Here is a 17,519-nt window from a genome sequence, read left to right as displayed (position 1 = left end):
GAAGGAATTATTAACTCTGCCCTGTTCCCCTCCCAGACTCAGGTTTCTAACAATCGGCGTGTGTGTGTGCTCGAGTCACCTTTTGTCCTGACCCAGGTTGTATTGTGTTGTAGGCCCAAGGTTTCCATGGCGAGATAGAAGATATGCAGCAATGGCTGAAAGACACAGAACGTCAGCTGTTGGCATCAAAGGCTGTGGGAGGTTTACCAGACACGGCGCGGGAGCAGCTTAACGCCCATCTGGTATGTGTTTAACAATATGAAAGGCTGCATGCAGATGGCAGGCTGGCGAGGAGGTGGCTGTGTCTGTGCTGCGTTTCATCTCAAGTGTGAAAATTAAGCGACACTGAAAAATACACAACTTGCAGGGAGCGACGAAAAGCCCCTCGAGTGTTTCCAATTGATTTGTCCATGCCTGACCTTATTGAATCTGAGATTGTTTTCTTTTATTTTTTTTATTTATTTTTTTTTGGTCTAGATTATGGAGACACTTCAGCAGCAGTGGTTTCTGCCCCCCCACAAAAAACCCCCAAAAAAACACAAGTGGTAGTATTTGATAGAACTATAAACAGCAAATCTCTGGAAACAATAACTTTATCAAATTGGTAACGTTATACTGTTTAAATATTTATTGGAAACATGTTTCTTGGAGTTTCAGGCGGCTTGGCTGTGCTCATTCTTTGTCCATTTTTGGATGAAACTTGGCCTAACTGCTGACAAACAAATGGTCTTAAACTTTTTTGTTTTGCTCTGACAAACACTCTCCTCACGCCACCGTGTTTATTTTTGTTTCAGGAGTTGTGTTCTACCTTTGAGGCCAAGGAGGAGCTTTATAGGGAGCTGCTAAACAAAGGTGGCCAGCTGCTTGCCATGTCGCCTCAGGGCCCGGACAGCAACACGGAGCAGGACCTCGCCAGCCTGAAGGAGAAATGGGAAGCCGTACAGGCAAAGGTCACTGAGAGGAAGGTGGGTCACCGCTGTACGGCTTTTACTGCTCTGAGCAGAAATGACTCATCTCCTCTGGTCCTGGGGAGGTATCACTTACAAACACTTGAACCCTGACTCTGCAGCTTTAAAGCCTTTAATGCCAGTGTCGATAATGAAGGGTGGAAGTGCTGGCAAAGGCACTCAGGATGTGGTTTACACAGTTGATCAGGGGCAGTACAGTTGCTGTCGAAGTGGAGCAATATTCTTTTTATATTTTCTCTTTGTGATGACCTGACAGAGGTCAAAAAAGGTAGTTATCACTTCTTTTTTTTTTCAATTCAGGACCACGTTTTCTAATTATTATTATTATTATTATTATTATTATTATTATTATTATTATTATTATTATTATTATTATTTTATTTGCCATAATAAAGTACAATCATTCTTTTATGGGGCAAAACTGTGTGGTACCTTAAAAAAGTATTCATACCTCTAAAAATGTTCACTTTATGACAACAAACCTTTTGTTTTTGACAGGATTTTTTTTTTTTTTTCAACATAGTGCTAATTGCAACATAGGTAGACAAACAATACGTTGCTCTCTTTATGTGAATGTTTTGTATGCAGCTCATTTTATTCAGGACTCATCTAACCTTTGAATAAACTGCTGCACCTTTTTGTAATTTAATTTCAATATTAATTTCAATATTAATTTCTGTAAGAAAGCATCGTGGAAACCCAAGAAGCACACCAGACAGGCATGGGATGAAGCTGGGAACATCTCATTGAGGTCTAGACAAAGCAAATTTTTTCCCCTACTTGCTAATTGCAATTTGTCGTGGTTGGCGGCATCATGCTGTGGGAATGCCTCTCTTCAGGTCAAGTTGATGAAAAAATTAATGGAATTAAGTATAGCACAAAACAGGAGCTGCAATAGACTTAAGAGATGGATAAACAGATGCTCAACTTACTGCAGGAAGGTGACTTTGTGTATTTCTCAATGTAGGTCGGCATAAATGTTTTTCCAAACACATCATCACTAATGTTTTACTACTTTGTATTGTCATTTTTATCTTTATTGCAACAGATATCACAAAATAGTCTAAGAAAAGGTCTTCATGGCCTACCCCTAATGCCCTTTATTTAATTATAAAAACATTTTTAAAGCAATGTAACTCAATCATCCCACGCAACAATGACTTACTGCTCTTTGATGGTCTGTTGCATATGATCCCAGTAGAATACAATGAAGTTTGTGGCTGTAATTTGATAAAATGCGAAAAGGTCTATGGGATATTTGTAAGGCTCTGCATGTTTTCATTGCTTCACACACTATTCTCCAAAAATGAGGTATTTGCTGTTTTTTGTTCCTGTTGACTTTGGTGCCGTTCCTATGAATTTAGAGCCTGCTAAATCTTCGAGCTTCACATAGTTGTCGTTTTGAACACAGAATGCAAATAAATTTAAAGCATAAAATATATACTTTTTGCGAGTTTTACAGTATGCTCTGACTTTATAAGGCTAGTTTTATATTTAGCAAACCGCTGATTTCCCTTAACTAGAGTTTATTAATCAGAAATGTCATCAGCGTTGTAATGTCGTTTGAGTCCAAGCCCTCTCTGCTGGGGCGAGCGGATATGATTCAGCCTCATGGATGTTTCTCTTCCTCAATTATAAACTCATCATTGCCTTTCAGTTTTGCCATTTACCCGTCCAGATCTGTCAACAGGGAAATCTGCAGCACTGAATAGTGAACTGTGGGTTATGGTTAGGTCAGTGTGTATATGGATTTAGAGAAATTAACACTTTCTGGTGGTTTGTCTCCGCAGGCAAAACTTGAAGAAGCTTTAACACTGGCCACAGATTTCCACAACTCTCTTCAGGACTTCATTGTTTGGCTAACCCAGGCCGAACAGACGCTGAACATGGTTTCTCCTGCTTCCCTCATCCTGGAGACCATCATGTTTCAAATTGATGAGCATAAGGTAATGTGTGGAGAGACAGAGCCTCTGGTGGGAAAGCTAATCCTGATGAAAATAAATACATTTTAGATTGTGCATCATTAGTGAATGTATTCCTGGAATAAAACCAATTGAAGCCAGGCACATTTTTTATCTAGCTTTTTTTTTCTTAAAAAGGGCTATTTTTTTTCTAAAAAAAAATAAAAAAATCTGCGCTTAAACTCTTTTCATTAATACACCAAACCTGAACGTCTTTCCTCTGCATGTTTTCTGTGATTGTGCAGATGTTTGTGACCGAGGTGAACTCACACAGAGAGCACATCATCGAGCTGGACAAGGCGGGCACGCATCTGAAGTACTTCAGCCAGAAACAGGACGTGGTGCTGATCAAGAACCTCCTGCTCAGCGTGCAAGGCCGCTGGGAGAAGCTGGTGCAGAGGTCTGTGGAGCGAGGTCGCCTGCTGGATGACGCCAGGAAGAGGGCGAAGCAGGTAATGCTTTATGCATTTTTATGCCGAGTCTGGCACTGGCTTGCTTCACTACTATCAGGCTTGTTTTATTATCATTGGAAAGCTCCTTGGAAACTGTATTTCAGGCCTGTTTAAAATTCTGTCGGCATGCTGTAGCTTTGTTTTTATTAGTGTGTAGAACTTCTTTCCTTAGAGCCAAAGTGCTGGATCATGTGAACATAAAGCAGGGCTTTGCAATAAATCAAGTTCAATCGTGCATTTCTCTTAACTTATTTACACTGTTTCCAATGTTTCTCTAGTTCCACGAAACCTTCAACAAACTCACGGAGTGGTTGGATGAATCCGAGAAGGCCCTGGACTCTGAAGTGGAAATTGCCAATGATCCTGACAAAATCAAGATGCAGCTGACACAGCATAAGGTGACAAATCATTTTGTAGTCCCCTTAATGTTATATCCTTATATGGTACATGCACACTCAAGCCTTCACTCATGAAACATAAACGTCTGCATGTCAGACGCGACCTTGACTGGCTGTGATTTAGTGATCATCACATTAAATCTTTTTCTTTTCGTCTATATTTAAAGCCGTTTATGTCTGTGGGTGAATGAACAGAATGTCCTTTGAAGCACTTTCAGTAAAGATTCAAATGAATGTTAGGGAGCATCGTCTGTAATGCTTTGATGTGAATATGCCAGTAATTATTAGACTTCCTTGTTGGACACAAAGCTACTTTCTCCGTCCAAGAACCTGCAGCTCATTATTGAGTTATTAAGTTACATACATGCTTTTTCTTGTATGAAATTTTGACACCAAGTTTAGCTGGTCCTGAAACGTCTGAATTGATTGATACTGATATTGGCAGATCGAACACCGAAGAAAACCAGGAATTGGCACTGGTCAGAACAAGGTTGATCGGTTCATCTCTTCACCTGTCAGGCTCCATGTTTATAGTATCATGTCCAGGACACCAATTAGGTCTATTTACACAAAATACAGCATCAGTAGAACATAATATTTCTAAAACTGTTTATTTTATTGTTTGTTCTTGCCATGTTTGCACTGTTATGTAGGGAGATTGAGCTAATCCTATCATAATCCGAGGTTGGACCAAATCTATTTGGGATTGGATACATTTAATCTCTCTGGAGCAGTAGCTGAGATTTGACCCCCTTTTGTGTTTGCCACACATAGCTTTGCATCTCCATCACAACACACACACACACACACACGCACACGCACACACACGCACACACACACACACAGACTAGAGCCCTATTGACATTCCAGCAGTAGTTAGAAAATAATCTTTGTCTGGCTTTTCATGTAGATGTGCAGACTTTTAGCACACCGCTAAAACTGATTGTGTTTTGTCAAATGCAGGAGTTCCAGAAAGCTCTGGGTAGCAAACACTCTGTGTACGACACCACTGCTCGAACCGGACGGGCCCTGAAAGACAAAACCGCTCTTAAAGATGATAAGCAGAAATTGGACGACATGTTGAGCGAACTGAGAGATAAGTGGGACACTGTTTGTGGAAAGTCAGTGGAAAGGTCAGAAGACTTTTTTTTTTCTTTCTCTATTTTCCTCGCTTGTCTACAAAATGTAGTCAGGGCACTTTGCTTATTTATTTGTGTTCACCTGCAGACAAAACAAGCTGGAGGAGGCCTTGCTGTTCTCGGGTCAGTTTACGGATGCCCTCCAAGCACTCATCGACTGGCTGTATAAAGTGGAACCTCAGCTGGCTGAGGACCAGCCAGTACACGGAGACATTGACCTGGTTCTCAATCTGATAGACAACCACAAGGTAGGAACCTCACTCCAACAAAAGTGTGACAACATGTGTCACAGCTTTGTTGATCATGGATATGAGACGCAGTTACAAAAGCTAACTTTGAAAACATGTAAGGGTTTTCACTTTTGCACCACCGCCCTTCTCTTTCATCCTTTTAATGGCTTTTTTCCTAATCATTCCTGGTGAATAAACCACACAAGGGTTGGGCTGTGAAGATAGCTGTGTTTAAACAACTTCACAGATGGCACTATCATACAGCAAATATAGCTTTGTGGTATTGTTTGTATGTTAGGCTTGTTTCGTGCACTATAATATCACGTAGAGTGGCTTGTAAATATATTGTAAGATTCAGCACACGGCCAGAAATACAAATGAGTTGAGAGCAAAAAATATTTACGTCTTAAAATCATCCAGTCAAACTCCATTTCAAAGTCTGAAGCAACACTTGAAAATTCTCAGATGCTTTCCATTCAGGCTGACTTAGGATGAGTTATCTTGCACAGAACTGACAAGAAGTTTGTAGATGTGCAAAGATTATAGATGCATGTCCCAAAAAAGACTTGCAGCTATAATTTCAGGGACAGGTGGCTCTATAAAGTTTTGACTTGGGAGGGATGAATATAAAGATATGCCGCACATGACGAGCACACATCCTACTGTGTTGTCACATATTCTAACAAAAAGTGGAAATGTTAAAAGCAAACTAACACTTTTGCAGAACACCGTGACATTTCACTTTTTGTCGGTTTTGCCCAGTTTACCAAAAAAAAAAATATTTCTGTTTACATTTGTTTGAATTAGTGCAAAAGGTTTGAAGTGCTTTACACCGTGACAACGTCGTCTAATTGTTTCCTCTGTGCTCTTGTGACTGTAGGTTTTCCAAAAGGAGCTGGGAAAGCGGACAGTGAGCGTTCAGGCTCTCAAGCGTTCTGCGAGAGAGCTGGTCGAAAACAGTCATGATGACTCCTCCTGGGTCAAAGTTCAGATGCAGGAGCTTAGCACTCGCTGGGATACTGTGTGCAACCTGTCTGTATCAAAGCAGACTCGGCTGGAGCAGGCCTTGTGCCAGGTGAAGCACAGCCGCCGTTTCGTTGCGCGGAAGGTAAACGAGCTCTCTGAGCCTTATTGATGTTTGTCGTCTGGCTGCAGGCCGAGGAATTTCACTCTACTGTTCATATCCTGCTGGAGTGGCTGGCTGAGGCCGAGCAGAGTCTACGTTTTCATGGTAACCTCCCAGATGATGAGGAAGCTCTGCGAACGCTGATTGAACAACACAAGGCAAGCAGTGCTAATATTTATGTATTTTCTAACACTTTAGAAGGGTTTTTTTAAACCAGCTTAAATGCAGGCAAACCAGAGATTGTATGTCCTTTCACTCCTTCAACTGTGCTTTGCACAATAGTCCTTCTTTAAATAGTATAATTTTGCAAAACTAACAAATGTTTCTTCTTTACTCAACATTTCTAACTTTAATCAGTGTGTCTTACCCTTGAATGAATCAGCTGAAGGGATCCATCATTCCACAGTATCACAGTCTGCAGAATTGCTTATTGATTGAGGAAAAACCTCATGAGATCAGGGTCTAAACAACCCGGTTTTTCATTGGTTGAAATATTCTATATGTCTAATCATTTTACTGCACCAACTGACAAGAGGACAATGGGTATTTTTATGTCTACTTTATTTATTGCAATGTGGATTTTTTTGTATCCAGAGTAGCAGTAAACAAAATAGCGCGTGCAAAACTGTTTTTAAAAAAATAAACGATGAATTCCACCCCTGGCTTAGCTGTTATTTATACTGTACAATTTGATGATCACGCCACCTTCCCGTATATTATGAAACAAATCTAGCTTGCCAACATTTTTTATGATGACTTTTGCCTGAATAAACAGTCAAGACTTTGTAATTGCGACCTGTCAGCCTTGTCATCCTTAATGCCAAAAACTGAGTGCTCTAATTTTCCTATGATTTCATCTTATTAAAATAGCTCTGCATTGCTCTTACATGAAAACACGCACTAGCAATGATTTATTTTTATGTTTGCTGAAGATAAGCCAATACAAATATAAACAATGTTTTTTTTTTGTTTTTTTTTTTCTATTTTCTGGTTTTAAGGAGTTAACTAAAAAGCTGGAAGAAAAACGAGTCGCTCTGAACAAAGCGACCGGTATGGGGGAGGCTATTCTCAGCATATGCCATCCAGACTCCATCACAACCATTAAGCACTGGAACACCATCATTAAGGCCAGGTTTGAAGAGGTCAGTTTGCAGCTGTTATGAAATTCCTGCCACATGTATTGGTTGGATGACACGCTTTCCTGTCCAGTTTCTTAAGCTTCTGTCAAGAATATGCAAATTCGCATTTATTTATTCACTTTATTGAAGAATGAATTCTCCTTGTCAGGAAGGGAGCTGTTGTAGTATATGTTTTAAACAATTATTAGTGAGATCCTGTATGTCTTTAAAAAAAATAAGATGTATGTACTGTTAAGTCATTTACAATCGAATCAAGGGTTATAAATTAAAGACAAGCTGACATTTCAGAAATCAAGTTCAGTTCATTTGATTTTTTTTGTATATAATGCCGATTCAAACCCAACATCGTCTCAAGCCACAAAAACAAATCCAATTTATATATAGAAAGATGTAGTTAATTATGTCCTGTCAACCAGACAGACTCAAAGTTATATACTTCCCTGAGTTTCACACATATCACTTGAACAAATAAATTTAGAATTATTTTGAATGTTTCCAGATTTGTACACTTAATTGAGCAACAGAAAAAAAAACAAAAACAAAAAAACAATCTGACATGTTTCGACTCAAATTAGTTTATTTTATGATATATCTAAAGCAAACATTTCTTGTAAATGTCCAGAAATTGTCTGAAGATCTAAAGTCATTTTGAATTACCTTTGTGGAAGTAACTGAATGTGTTTCAAAGGGCAGATCTCAGGTGTTTGTATGTGCTGCATGCATTTTCCATGAGTGCAGGTGCAGGCCTGGGTGAGGCAGCACCAGCAGCGACTGGCCGTGGCGCTTACCGAGCTGCTGGCCACTCAGGAACTGCTGGAGAATTTGCTGACCTGGCTGCAGTGGGCTGAGACCAACCTGAACAACAAGGACAAAGAGACATTGCCTCAGGAAATTGAAGAAATCAAAAGCCTCATAGCAGAACACCAGGTAAAGTTTAACTGCTAAAAACAAAAAAAAAACAAAAAAACACCTCTTTTCCTTTATTTCTGATTTATTTGATGAAGGCATTTCTGGTTTTGTAGTTGTTTTGAAAACAGTAACCGTTCCCTTCCTTTGCAGACCTTCATGGAGGAAATGACCAGAAAGCAGCCAGATGTTGACAAAATCACTAAAACACATAAAAGGAAGCCAGCTCTGGAGCCCCAAATCCAGTCACACATCCCTGTGCTAGACAAAGGACGAGCTGGAAGTACGTATCCCTTTCATATCCTGTCCAGAGCGTGGTCCGAGGCAGCTAGCCAACCATTGTGTCATTGCACAGTGATGTGACATCCTAATCCTCCTCCTTTTAGCCCCTTAAATGATGTCACGGTGAATCCCTTTCTTCTTATGTAGAGTTTTATCTTTCGCTTGCAGGAAAACGCTCTCCCACACAAGCTATGTATGCATCAACGACACAAGCTCCAATTGAAACCAAGAACCCTCGAGTTAACCTGCTAGTTACGAAGTGGCAGCATGTGTGGCTGCTGGCGTTGGACCGAAGAAGGAAACTCAACGATGCATTGGACAGACAGGAGGAGGTCAATCGACGCTTCTATTAATTCAGTGATTCTTTTTTTGTTTTTTTAGAAATCTGTGCTTACTTTCATTTTTCTTTCCTTTTTGGTTTAGTTAAAGGAATTTGCAAATTTTGACTTTGATGTGTGGAGGAAACGCTACATGCGCTGGATGAATCACAAAAAGTCTCGAGTCATGGACTTCTTCCGCCGCATTGACAAGGACCAGGATGGCAAAGTGACCCGACAGGAGTTCATAGAGGGAATACTCTCATCCAGTAAGACTCCACTGCAAATCTAGTAGAATTCAATGTGCTCCCATCCATCTGTCCATCTATTTATTTGTTTATTTAATTCAGGATTCATCATTCGACTTTTTTTATTTGTGCTTTAAATGAGAAAGTAATTTAATTATAAATATGGAATTTTGGAAATGAACAAAGTCCTGATACAATGTGATTGCTCCTCTAAAGAATTCCCGACCAGCCGCCTGGAGATGAGCGCCGTGGCAGACATATTCGACAGAGACGGTGACGGTTACATTGACTACTACGAGTTTGTGGCGGCTCTTCATCCGAACAAAGATGCCTACAAGCCGTTGACAGATGCGGACAAAATTGAAGATGAGGTGATGCACACCGTCATGGCCGAAGTTCAGTGTCGTTTAATTCAAAGGAGCAGTTCAGTAATACGGTGCATGTTTTCCAGGTTACCCGTCAAGTCGCAAAATGCAAATGTCCAAAAAGATTCCAAGTAGAGCAGATTGGAGCAAATAAATACAGGGTAAGTCATTATTTACCTAGATTCTACCTGAAACTGATTTGTTTTGTTTTGTGGGAAATCAGTTTGAAGGTAAGTGTTGAAATATGCAAAAATAAATCACATCTTTTGCTAACGTTTGAATATTTTCTTATTGTTTTTCCATCACCAGTTCTACCTTGGAAATCAGGTACATCTGAAACTCCTCCTCTGTGTCCACATGTCTGTTTGGTTTCTCTCAGGCCTTTATGCTTTTTCTGCATTTACTATGTTTGCTGTCCAGTTAACACTTCTTGCCCAGATTTCTGGCTGCAGTTATTGGACTGGAACTCAGAAGTAGAAAGTCAAATTTACAATAACATCTGACGGTTTTTTTTTTATTTCTGAAGCCAACCAGATCTTTAAAGCGCCATACAAAGCCCAACATGAACAAGTTTAACATCTGTTCCTGTAGATGTTTATGTATCTGCTTTTGAGTTTCAGAAAATAAAGTTGTGGCTTGCCAGCACCATTTCAGCCCATGTATTCAGTGGCTCACGGGCATAAATTCATCAGCTGGGCATCTAATAATGCTTTCTGTTTGCTTGGCTTTGATGCTTCAGTATCATGGGAATGATTTACCTCCACAATGGCTGACACAGTTTGATCCATCAGCCGAATTCTTATTATCAGAGAATTTTAAAGTTGGGCAACTTTAATGATGTTTCTTTGCTCTTTTCTCTTGGGGAAAACTAATTCTGGGATGTTACAGTGCCTTGCGAAAGTATTCATTCAGTTAGTTTTTTTTTTTTCTTGGTTTATCTCGTTTTATCACAAAAGACCATAAAATGGAGAAAAGAAATTTGACTACAATGTGCCAAAATGTGAAACAGTTCACTTGACGTTAAATAATTTTGCAAGGCACTCTGTGTTGGAGAAGTCCATTTGGGATGAGGGTTAGTGAGACGGGACAAGGGTGTCAGAGGTGGTTTGTGCAACAGTTTGTATTGATGTTTCACTCAACAATGAATTCAAATGACTCTTTTGACAGTTTGGTCTGGTTCACTGCTTACATGACTCCCTAATGGGCGATGAGACAATAGCAAACAGGGAAAATCAAAATCTTACCCACCACCTACACGTTGAGGTTTTGGAAAGCTGTATTCTGGTAAATGGTTACTCTTCAGTTGTTTCTTTGTGCCTCTTTTTTACTTCATCACCTGTAATGTTTCTGATCATTAGAATCACCAGTTCACATTAAATCATTCCAATACTCATAAAAGATTATACGAAGGTTTTTTATTTATTTATTTATTTTCATTTTTGGGAAGAAATGATAAGGAGTTTGGCGAGAATCATCAGTGTTTGATCATGTCTGCGTGTCACACGTGAATTAGACAGAAACGACTCGAACCATTCCCTCATTTTGTTCTCACTGTGTTAGCAAAGCTAGCTGCATCTGATATGCGTCAGTGCCATCAGCGCATTCTGAGCAGCTGTAGCTGTAGAAAGTGCAACAATGGTTGCAGGAGTTGGATGTTTGCTCCCTTGTTCATTACGTCAGCCTGCTGTTTATGGACAGAAAGCATGCGACTGTGATTGTGATCTGCACGTTTTTGTGCAACTTCAACTGACATGCCACCATTTTCATAGAGCTTGAAGCATTTGAATCCACAAAATGCTGTGTTTGTATGTTTGTATGATGTGATCAGGTGAAGGCAAATTGTTGTACACTAGTACCCCCTGGTGGTCTAATGATGTGCCTTCAGCTGTAGTCTTTAACAGGCTCAACCTGCAGTTATTTGAAATTTGAAATTTGAAATTTTATTTTTATTTCGAACATGATACAAATATAAAAAGTAATATAGTACACATAGCCACGCGTGACTGAATTCGATGTGAGATTATTACAGTGAGAACCAACATGTGCAGAAATGACTAAGAAAAAAAAAATACATCATTCACTTGTGCTTGTGAAGCTGTGGCAGTTTGAGTAAGTGCTGCATTTACTGCTCAGCTCCACAAACTCTAAAGGAGCCTTGAATCAAATTCTCACAGGTCTGTATGTAAAGCCTGACTGATACTGCAGCCGAAACGTGATCTGAACTCTCGGTTTATGAAAATTTGATTGAATGATTCGGACAAAAAAAAAAATAGATAAATCGTCGTGAAAATTTCACAAATGTCAGTCATGATGACATTGTTCAGTCGGGCTTATTATCAGACCATGTGTGTAAAGGACGTCTTGTGCACAAAAGTGAAATAAAGAAATCATAATCAAAAAACATTAAAAGAACAAAACCTTTTCGATTAATTTTTGAATAATTTATGTGTTTGACAAATGAAAGTAAACATTTATGTTTTGTGTCTGCATATCTTTGTAATTATGTGAAAAGAAAACCAGACTGCACACAGGGTTGATAATTAAATTCGTGCCAAATGAATTCATGTGAATCCTCCAAGCAGTCTGTTTTTTTTTTTTTCTTTAAGTTACGCAGCTTCTTGTGTGTAGCAACAAGGAGCGAGCAGTTAGTTCAGTGTTTCTCACACGTCATCTCTGTGCTTTCCTTGCCCCGTCGCAGTTTGGAGACTCTCAGCAGCTGCGTCTCGTGCGAATTTTGCGCAGCACCGTAATGGTGCGGGTGGGTGGAGGCTGGATGGCTCTGGATGAGTTCCTTGTGAAGAACGACCCCTGTCGAGGTGAGCTCAGAGAGGAAGCACCAAACAAACATTGTGGAAGTGAAATAAAAGAGTGAAATTCAATGATTCTTTCTTTCAGAGTAATAAAAGAACAGTTATCAGACATTATTTTCACAGATTTTAAGTCAGTTTTGAAAGATACACCAGATACACTCAGGTTGATATGAAATGTTTTATTTTCTCTATTTTTAGTACTCAGTTGTTTGGAAAGGAAATTCTTAATTGTAATTTTAATTCTTAATGTAATTTAGCATTAGTAGCTGTAGACAGTGGTCACATTCTATTCCCCAGAGAATGTAAATCCTTAATCTAAAGGGTTGTTTCGAGCACACCTGTACGTTTTCTTATGATTCATTGTGGTGCATTCACTGACTGAAATAAATGTGGTGATCGTTAAATTAAGAAACCGGTCTATATAACCTTATCACTGGTAATTTGCTTTCTTTTTTGTTCTTTGCAAAACCCTAAAAACTGAAAATTAAAAACTGAGTAAAATTGAAAATGATCAAAATATATATATATATACATTTATAAAATTCTAGATTGATAGTGAAATCTTTTGTACATTTTGTCGCCATTGACGGATAAAGTTTTAGTGCTCTTCATGTTTCTGCTTTTCTTTTTTAATAACATCAATCTGTGTCTCTCCTGCTTAACCCCCCGCTGCTGCCAAACATGGTACCGTTTCTTCTAGTCCATCACCACGGGAGCAAAATGTTGCGCTCGGAATCAAACTCTTCAATTACTCAGTCTCCTATAGGTTGGCAAATCTCACACTTTCTCACCTTGCTCCATGAACCCACTGGCGGTATGTGTGTCTGCACATCCGAGTGCGTGGTGCTTGTGTTGGTCCTGGTGTGTACCACTTTGTGTAGCCTAGCAACATGTGAGCGCTCACTGCAAAATGAACGGCATTCTCAGAAAACGGCTACAGCCCCAGTCAGCTGCCGCTGGGATTTTTCATGCATGCACTTGTTTGTGTGACTCACATCACCTGCTGTTACTTTGTCCATGAACTTGGATTATTTAAAGACTTGAGAGAACAAAGTCTTTCCGTGTGTTTTTTTTTTTTTTTGTGTGTGTGTTCTCTCAGCATGCAATGCCAATTATCTTTTTCAGCCGAGGAGGGAATCATAAAACTATGCTTATCTGACTAACGACTCTAAATATACAGAGTTGTCTGACATCATGATTATAACTTTTTATACTTTAAACTGAAGCAGAATCCATTACATTTTAAAACAATGTGACATTTGCTTTAAATTGCATGAAGGTGTGTTTTTGTGGCCAAACTGATTTCTTTGTGCAGTTCATGTTTCATTAGTTTTGTAAATTATTTAACTTTACAGATTTTTGTTGTAAAGGTTTTAAAACTTTGATTTTATTGTTGGAAACAGTAGCTGAGGCTGGCTGAGAAATAATAGTAATAATACAAATCACAGGTACAGCTCAGTAAATTACAACATTGTTGAAAAGTTTAACTTATTTGGTAACTCAGTGCAAAAAATTAAAACCTATATATTATTTAGGTTCATTATGTTATATGACCTTTTGGTTTGTCATGTTAATTTAGATAATTTTACAAAAATGTTTTTTTATTATGACCATGCATGAGATTGCTGACTTTGCATTTTGTTGGGCAGATTGTCACTATATTTAGATTCACAAGTAACTTGAAGCTGGAGTCAGACCTTCACAAACGTATTCAGGATCGATCACATTTCTTGTGTTAAGCCACTTCTTTGCAAGTGACAATATAAGAAGAACCTCTTTTAGGCAAATGAGGAAAAACAAATGGCTTGTGTGCTAAAATCCTCTTTTCAGATAAAGTTACATGTTGCATTTCATTTAGAAAATCAGGGTCCCTGAGTTTGCAGGAAGAGTGGAGAGGTTTAGACTCCAATGTTCTCACACTCTGTAATAAATTGGAGATCCTTGTCATCTGATGTTGGTGGTTCGCTGTGTTTTATCAGGTCCACACCCCAGCAAAACCACAGGCTGATGGCCTCCATGCCACACTGCATTGATGCAGTAACTCTTGCAAAACCAAGGATTGTGTCACATGGACATGTTTTTCAGTGGGTTTTCGTCACCTGTAGGCTTTAGTCATCAAAGGTCACGACTGCAGTGTGCAGTATTAATATTTATGACCGAGTTACTAAAATATGTTACCTTTTATCTGCTGTTGTGATGTATTGAGGTATACCTGTATTCCTCTAGTGTTGCAGCAGTATTTTCCTTTCTTTTACTCATTCTGGTTGAGATGTGTTGCTGCATGAGCCTTGCTTTCATGACAAAAGACACCTCATTATCTTAACACTTTATTTCATAAGTCAAAGATCTCTAAAAATTGTGTTTGATGTGTACGTGGATAATTGTTGTAGTTGAGCAGATTACCTCGTTTATTTAGATTTCCCTTTGCAGGTAATCTTTCACAAAAATTATGTTGCGAAGGCTATAAGTTTTACGAAATTCAAATCTAATCTGAAACATAATTGTAAAAAAAATAAAGTGTTATCACTGTCATCATCATCATCGTCACCATTATCATTACCACTGTCACCACCCTGACCGCATTAAAAACATAGTGTTGCAATCTCTATTTGGCCGATTTATCCTTTATGTCAAATTCTGGAATGCATTTTTCAGCTAAAGGCCGGACCAACATGGAGCTCCGTGAGAAATTCATCCTCCCGGAGGGAGCAACACAAGTAATGGCGAGCTTCCGCTACAGAGGCCGGAGGTCTCGGCCGTCGTCCAGAGGAGCCTCTCCCAACAGATCCACCTCAAGTCAGAGCTGCGCAGTTCCAACAAATCCAGCTGCCACCAGCACTCCGAAGGTGAGACCTGCATGGCAGACCCATTCTCATTTTGCTCCTCAAAGCATTGAAGAGTTTAATTTTCATTTCATTTAGCTACTTGACTTTGATTTTTCTGCCACATACATTACATAACTCCTCCATCTACTGTTTCTTGTAGTTTTTTTTTTTTTTTTGATTTTTGAATCCATATGTTTTGTTTCTTAATTTGCCATCGTTCCCTAGACTCAACACTTTGCCCGCAATTATGATAAGCCATGGCTTACAAACAGCAAACCCTCCACTCCTCTTAAATCATCAGACTCCTTTGAGAGCCAAGGTTCATCCTCAGAGGTATTGTAGAAACCAGCATGCGATGCAGAATGCTTCGAGCTTGTTACCCAACTGACATCCACTGTATTTCAAGCAAATGTGAAATACACTAAATTAATATTAAGGCGTTAACCTTGCATGCGTGTTGTTTTTCTAACAAAGAGACTTTGAATAAAAGACAAAAAAAAAAAAAAATTCAGTTGGGTCGGGATATTTTGAAGTTTTCAAATTTCTGCTCAAAATCTGATGTGTTCCTGATACCTGGCTGCTTTACTCTGATACACTTTGTGAAATTTTAACAGTTTCTAACAGTTTGTTGAGTTACTAACCCTTTCATACTAACACCTACTCACAGGGGCTTTGCTGATGTGACAAAAGGGTCTCAAAAGGGATTTAATCAAGATTAACTCTAACTCAGTGGCGTCTGTTGTGTTTTTTCTTTGGGGGGGTGGAAGTTTGTTGTGTATTTCAACTGGAAATAACTGAGTGACAAGAAAACTTATTTCTGTTTCTTTGGTTGTGTTGCAGGGCACAGCAGTTCAAGGGAGCAAACTGCGTCTTCCAGGCTATTTATCTGGCAAAGGATTTCAATCAGGTGAAGAGGGAACCTTGATCAACAATGCTGTACTGAAAGCACGAGCACAGACGATTGGAGGTAAGCTAATTGCTGGATATGTCTCAATTTCTGTTTTGAAGACAAACAAAAATGGATGTTTTTTTTTGTGTTTGTTTTTTTTTTTTAAATACAATTAATAGGAACTAAAATTTGGAGCAGGTTTGCTGAAGCTTGCAGAAAAATTGTTTAATTTTATTTATTTATTCATTTATTTTTTAGTAATGCTTACTTACATAACGGCTTCATGCTTCCAGAACCAAGAAGAAATTCCAGCCGACCAGGAAGTAAAGCCGGCAGCAGAGGCAGCAGTCGCAGAGGGAGCGACGCCTCTGACTTTGACATCTCAGACATCCAGTCTGTGTGTTCAGACGTGTCGGAGACGGTTGGCGATTCCGCGCGAGCAACTCCGCGCTCTGCGTCCCGCCAACATAGAGGAAAACCATCCAAGATCCCTACTCCTCAAAGGAGAACCGCTTCCAAAAGCAAACTGGCCAAGGGATCCAAGCGATAGTCAGTGGCCTTTAAAACAATGACCCTGGAGCTAGTTGCACCCTAAAACACATACTGGACACTGTCGATGTCTACCTTAAGAGACTGCAAATTTGTTGAGTGTTATTTAATTTGTTGGGAAGATGTAAAATATTCTGTTAAGAGGCAATATGGTTTAATATAGTGTGCGAATGGATTGTTGATGGCCCTGTGTGTGTTGGTTTTTTAATGTATGGTATTTTTTCTGAAACAAATGTCAAATTGTTTTTTATTGTATTTAATTTTATTTATGCAAATCCTGTAGAGGTTTGACAAACACTAAAAAAAAAGGAAAAAAATCTGGGAATAACCATGCTAAATGGTCAAATTAACTTTTCTTCACTCTAATGAAGGGCAGAAAGCAGGAGAACGTTTTAAAAGTAACTGAATGTACTGTAACTTATGCCTGCTGATGTTTTGGAGTAGTTGGTGCAATACCGTACCGCTTGAGGCACTGCAAATATATATTTAAGTGCTTTATCATACTGCCACCTTGCATTTAAAAGGGCAATGCAATATAATACACTAAACTCTAGTAAGCACTCCAAAAACCTTTGAAAACTCCTGCGTGGGAGAAGTAGCAGAAGCCTTGTAATCCTCACGCTTTTTGTTTGTTTGCCACAACAGCTCCTACTTTGTTTCCTCCACTTCGCAGCGATGTGTGGCCTTGATGAAGTGCCACTCCATGTAGCCATTCTGTGTGCATTCATGTCTGTGTATGGTTCATTTCAATAGAGCTGAAATTGTTATTGTAATGTTACTTTGTAATAAATCTGCTTGCAAAAAGCCACCCTGCCATCGTCTGTGCTTCTCTCGCTTTTTGAATTATAGTGGCAAGCAAAAAGTATTGCCACCAATTTAACTTGTTCACATTTTGTTGAGTTTGAATGATAACCC

General features: G+C 39.1%; 1 protein-coding gene across 20 annotated transcripts in view; it reads left to right on the top strand.

Annotated features, from left to right (window-relative positions):
* dst (dystonin) overlaps positions 1-17,425 on the top strand; it is a 114,053-nt gene extending 96,628 nt beyond the window's left edge. For 11 of the 20 annotated variants that reach the window (XM_016668399.1, XM_016668397.1, XM_016668394.1 and 8 more), the window contains 24 exons: positions 114-242; positions 795-965; positions 2,759-2,914; positions 3,175-3,381; positions 3,660-3,779; positions 4,743-4,912; positions 5,007-5,166; positions 6,029-6,223; positions 6,304-6,432; positions 7,273-7,416; positions 8,152-8,340; positions 8,473-8,602; positions 8,770-8,933; positions 9,025-9,187; positions 9,383-9,537; positions 9,618-9,692; positions 9,841-9,858; positions 10,699-10,815; positions 12,230-12,347; positions 13,042-13,155; positions 14,997-15,187; positions 15,392-15,499; positions 16,007-16,133; positions 16,349-17,425. In XM_016668399.1, the coding sequence (XP_016523885.1) occupies positions 114-242; positions 795-965; positions 2,759-2,914; positions 3,175-3,381; positions 3,660-3,779; positions 4,743-4,912; positions 5,007-5,166; positions 6,029-6,223; positions 6,304-6,432; positions 7,273-7,416; positions 8,152-8,340; positions 8,473-8,602; positions 8,770-8,933; positions 9,025-9,187; positions 9,383-9,537; positions 9,618-9,692; positions 9,841-9,858; positions 10,699-10,815; positions 12,230-12,347; positions 13,042-13,155; positions 14,997-15,187; positions 15,392-15,499; positions 16,007-16,133; positions 16,349-16,605 (3,507 nt within the window). In that variant the 3' untranslated portion in view covers positions 16,606-17,425. The remainder of the gene's footprint in view (positions 1-113; positions 243-794; positions 966-2,758; positions 2,915-3,174; positions 3,382-3,659; positions 3,780-4,742; positions 4,913-5,006; positions 5,167-6,028; positions 6,224-6,303; positions 6,433-7,272; positions 7,417-8,151; positions 8,341-8,472; positions 8,603-8,769; positions 8,934-9,024; positions 9,188-9,382; positions 9,538-9,617; positions 9,693-9,840; positions 9,859-10,698; positions 10,816-12,229; positions 12,348-13,041; positions 13,156-14,996; positions 15,188-15,391; positions 15,500-16,006; positions 16,134-16,348) is intronic. The other 9 variants (XM_016668409.1, XM_016668402.1, XM_016668412.1 and 6 more) reach the window with 7 other exon arrangements.
* Positions 17,426-17,519: the final 94 nt, after the last annotated feature.

This window comes from Poecilia formosa, unplaced genomic scaffold, assembly GCF_000485575.1.
Source record: "Poecilia formosa unplaced genomic scaffold, Poecilia_formosa-5.1.2 Scaffold15, whole genome shotgun sequence".
NCBI classification, from domain to species: Eukaryota; Metazoa; Chordata; class Actinopteri; order Cyprinodontiformes; family Poeciliidae; genus Poecilia; species Poecilia formosa.
The sequence above is the reverse complement of the archived record's forward strand: the minus strand, read 5'-3'. Positions and strand labels throughout refer to the sequence as shown.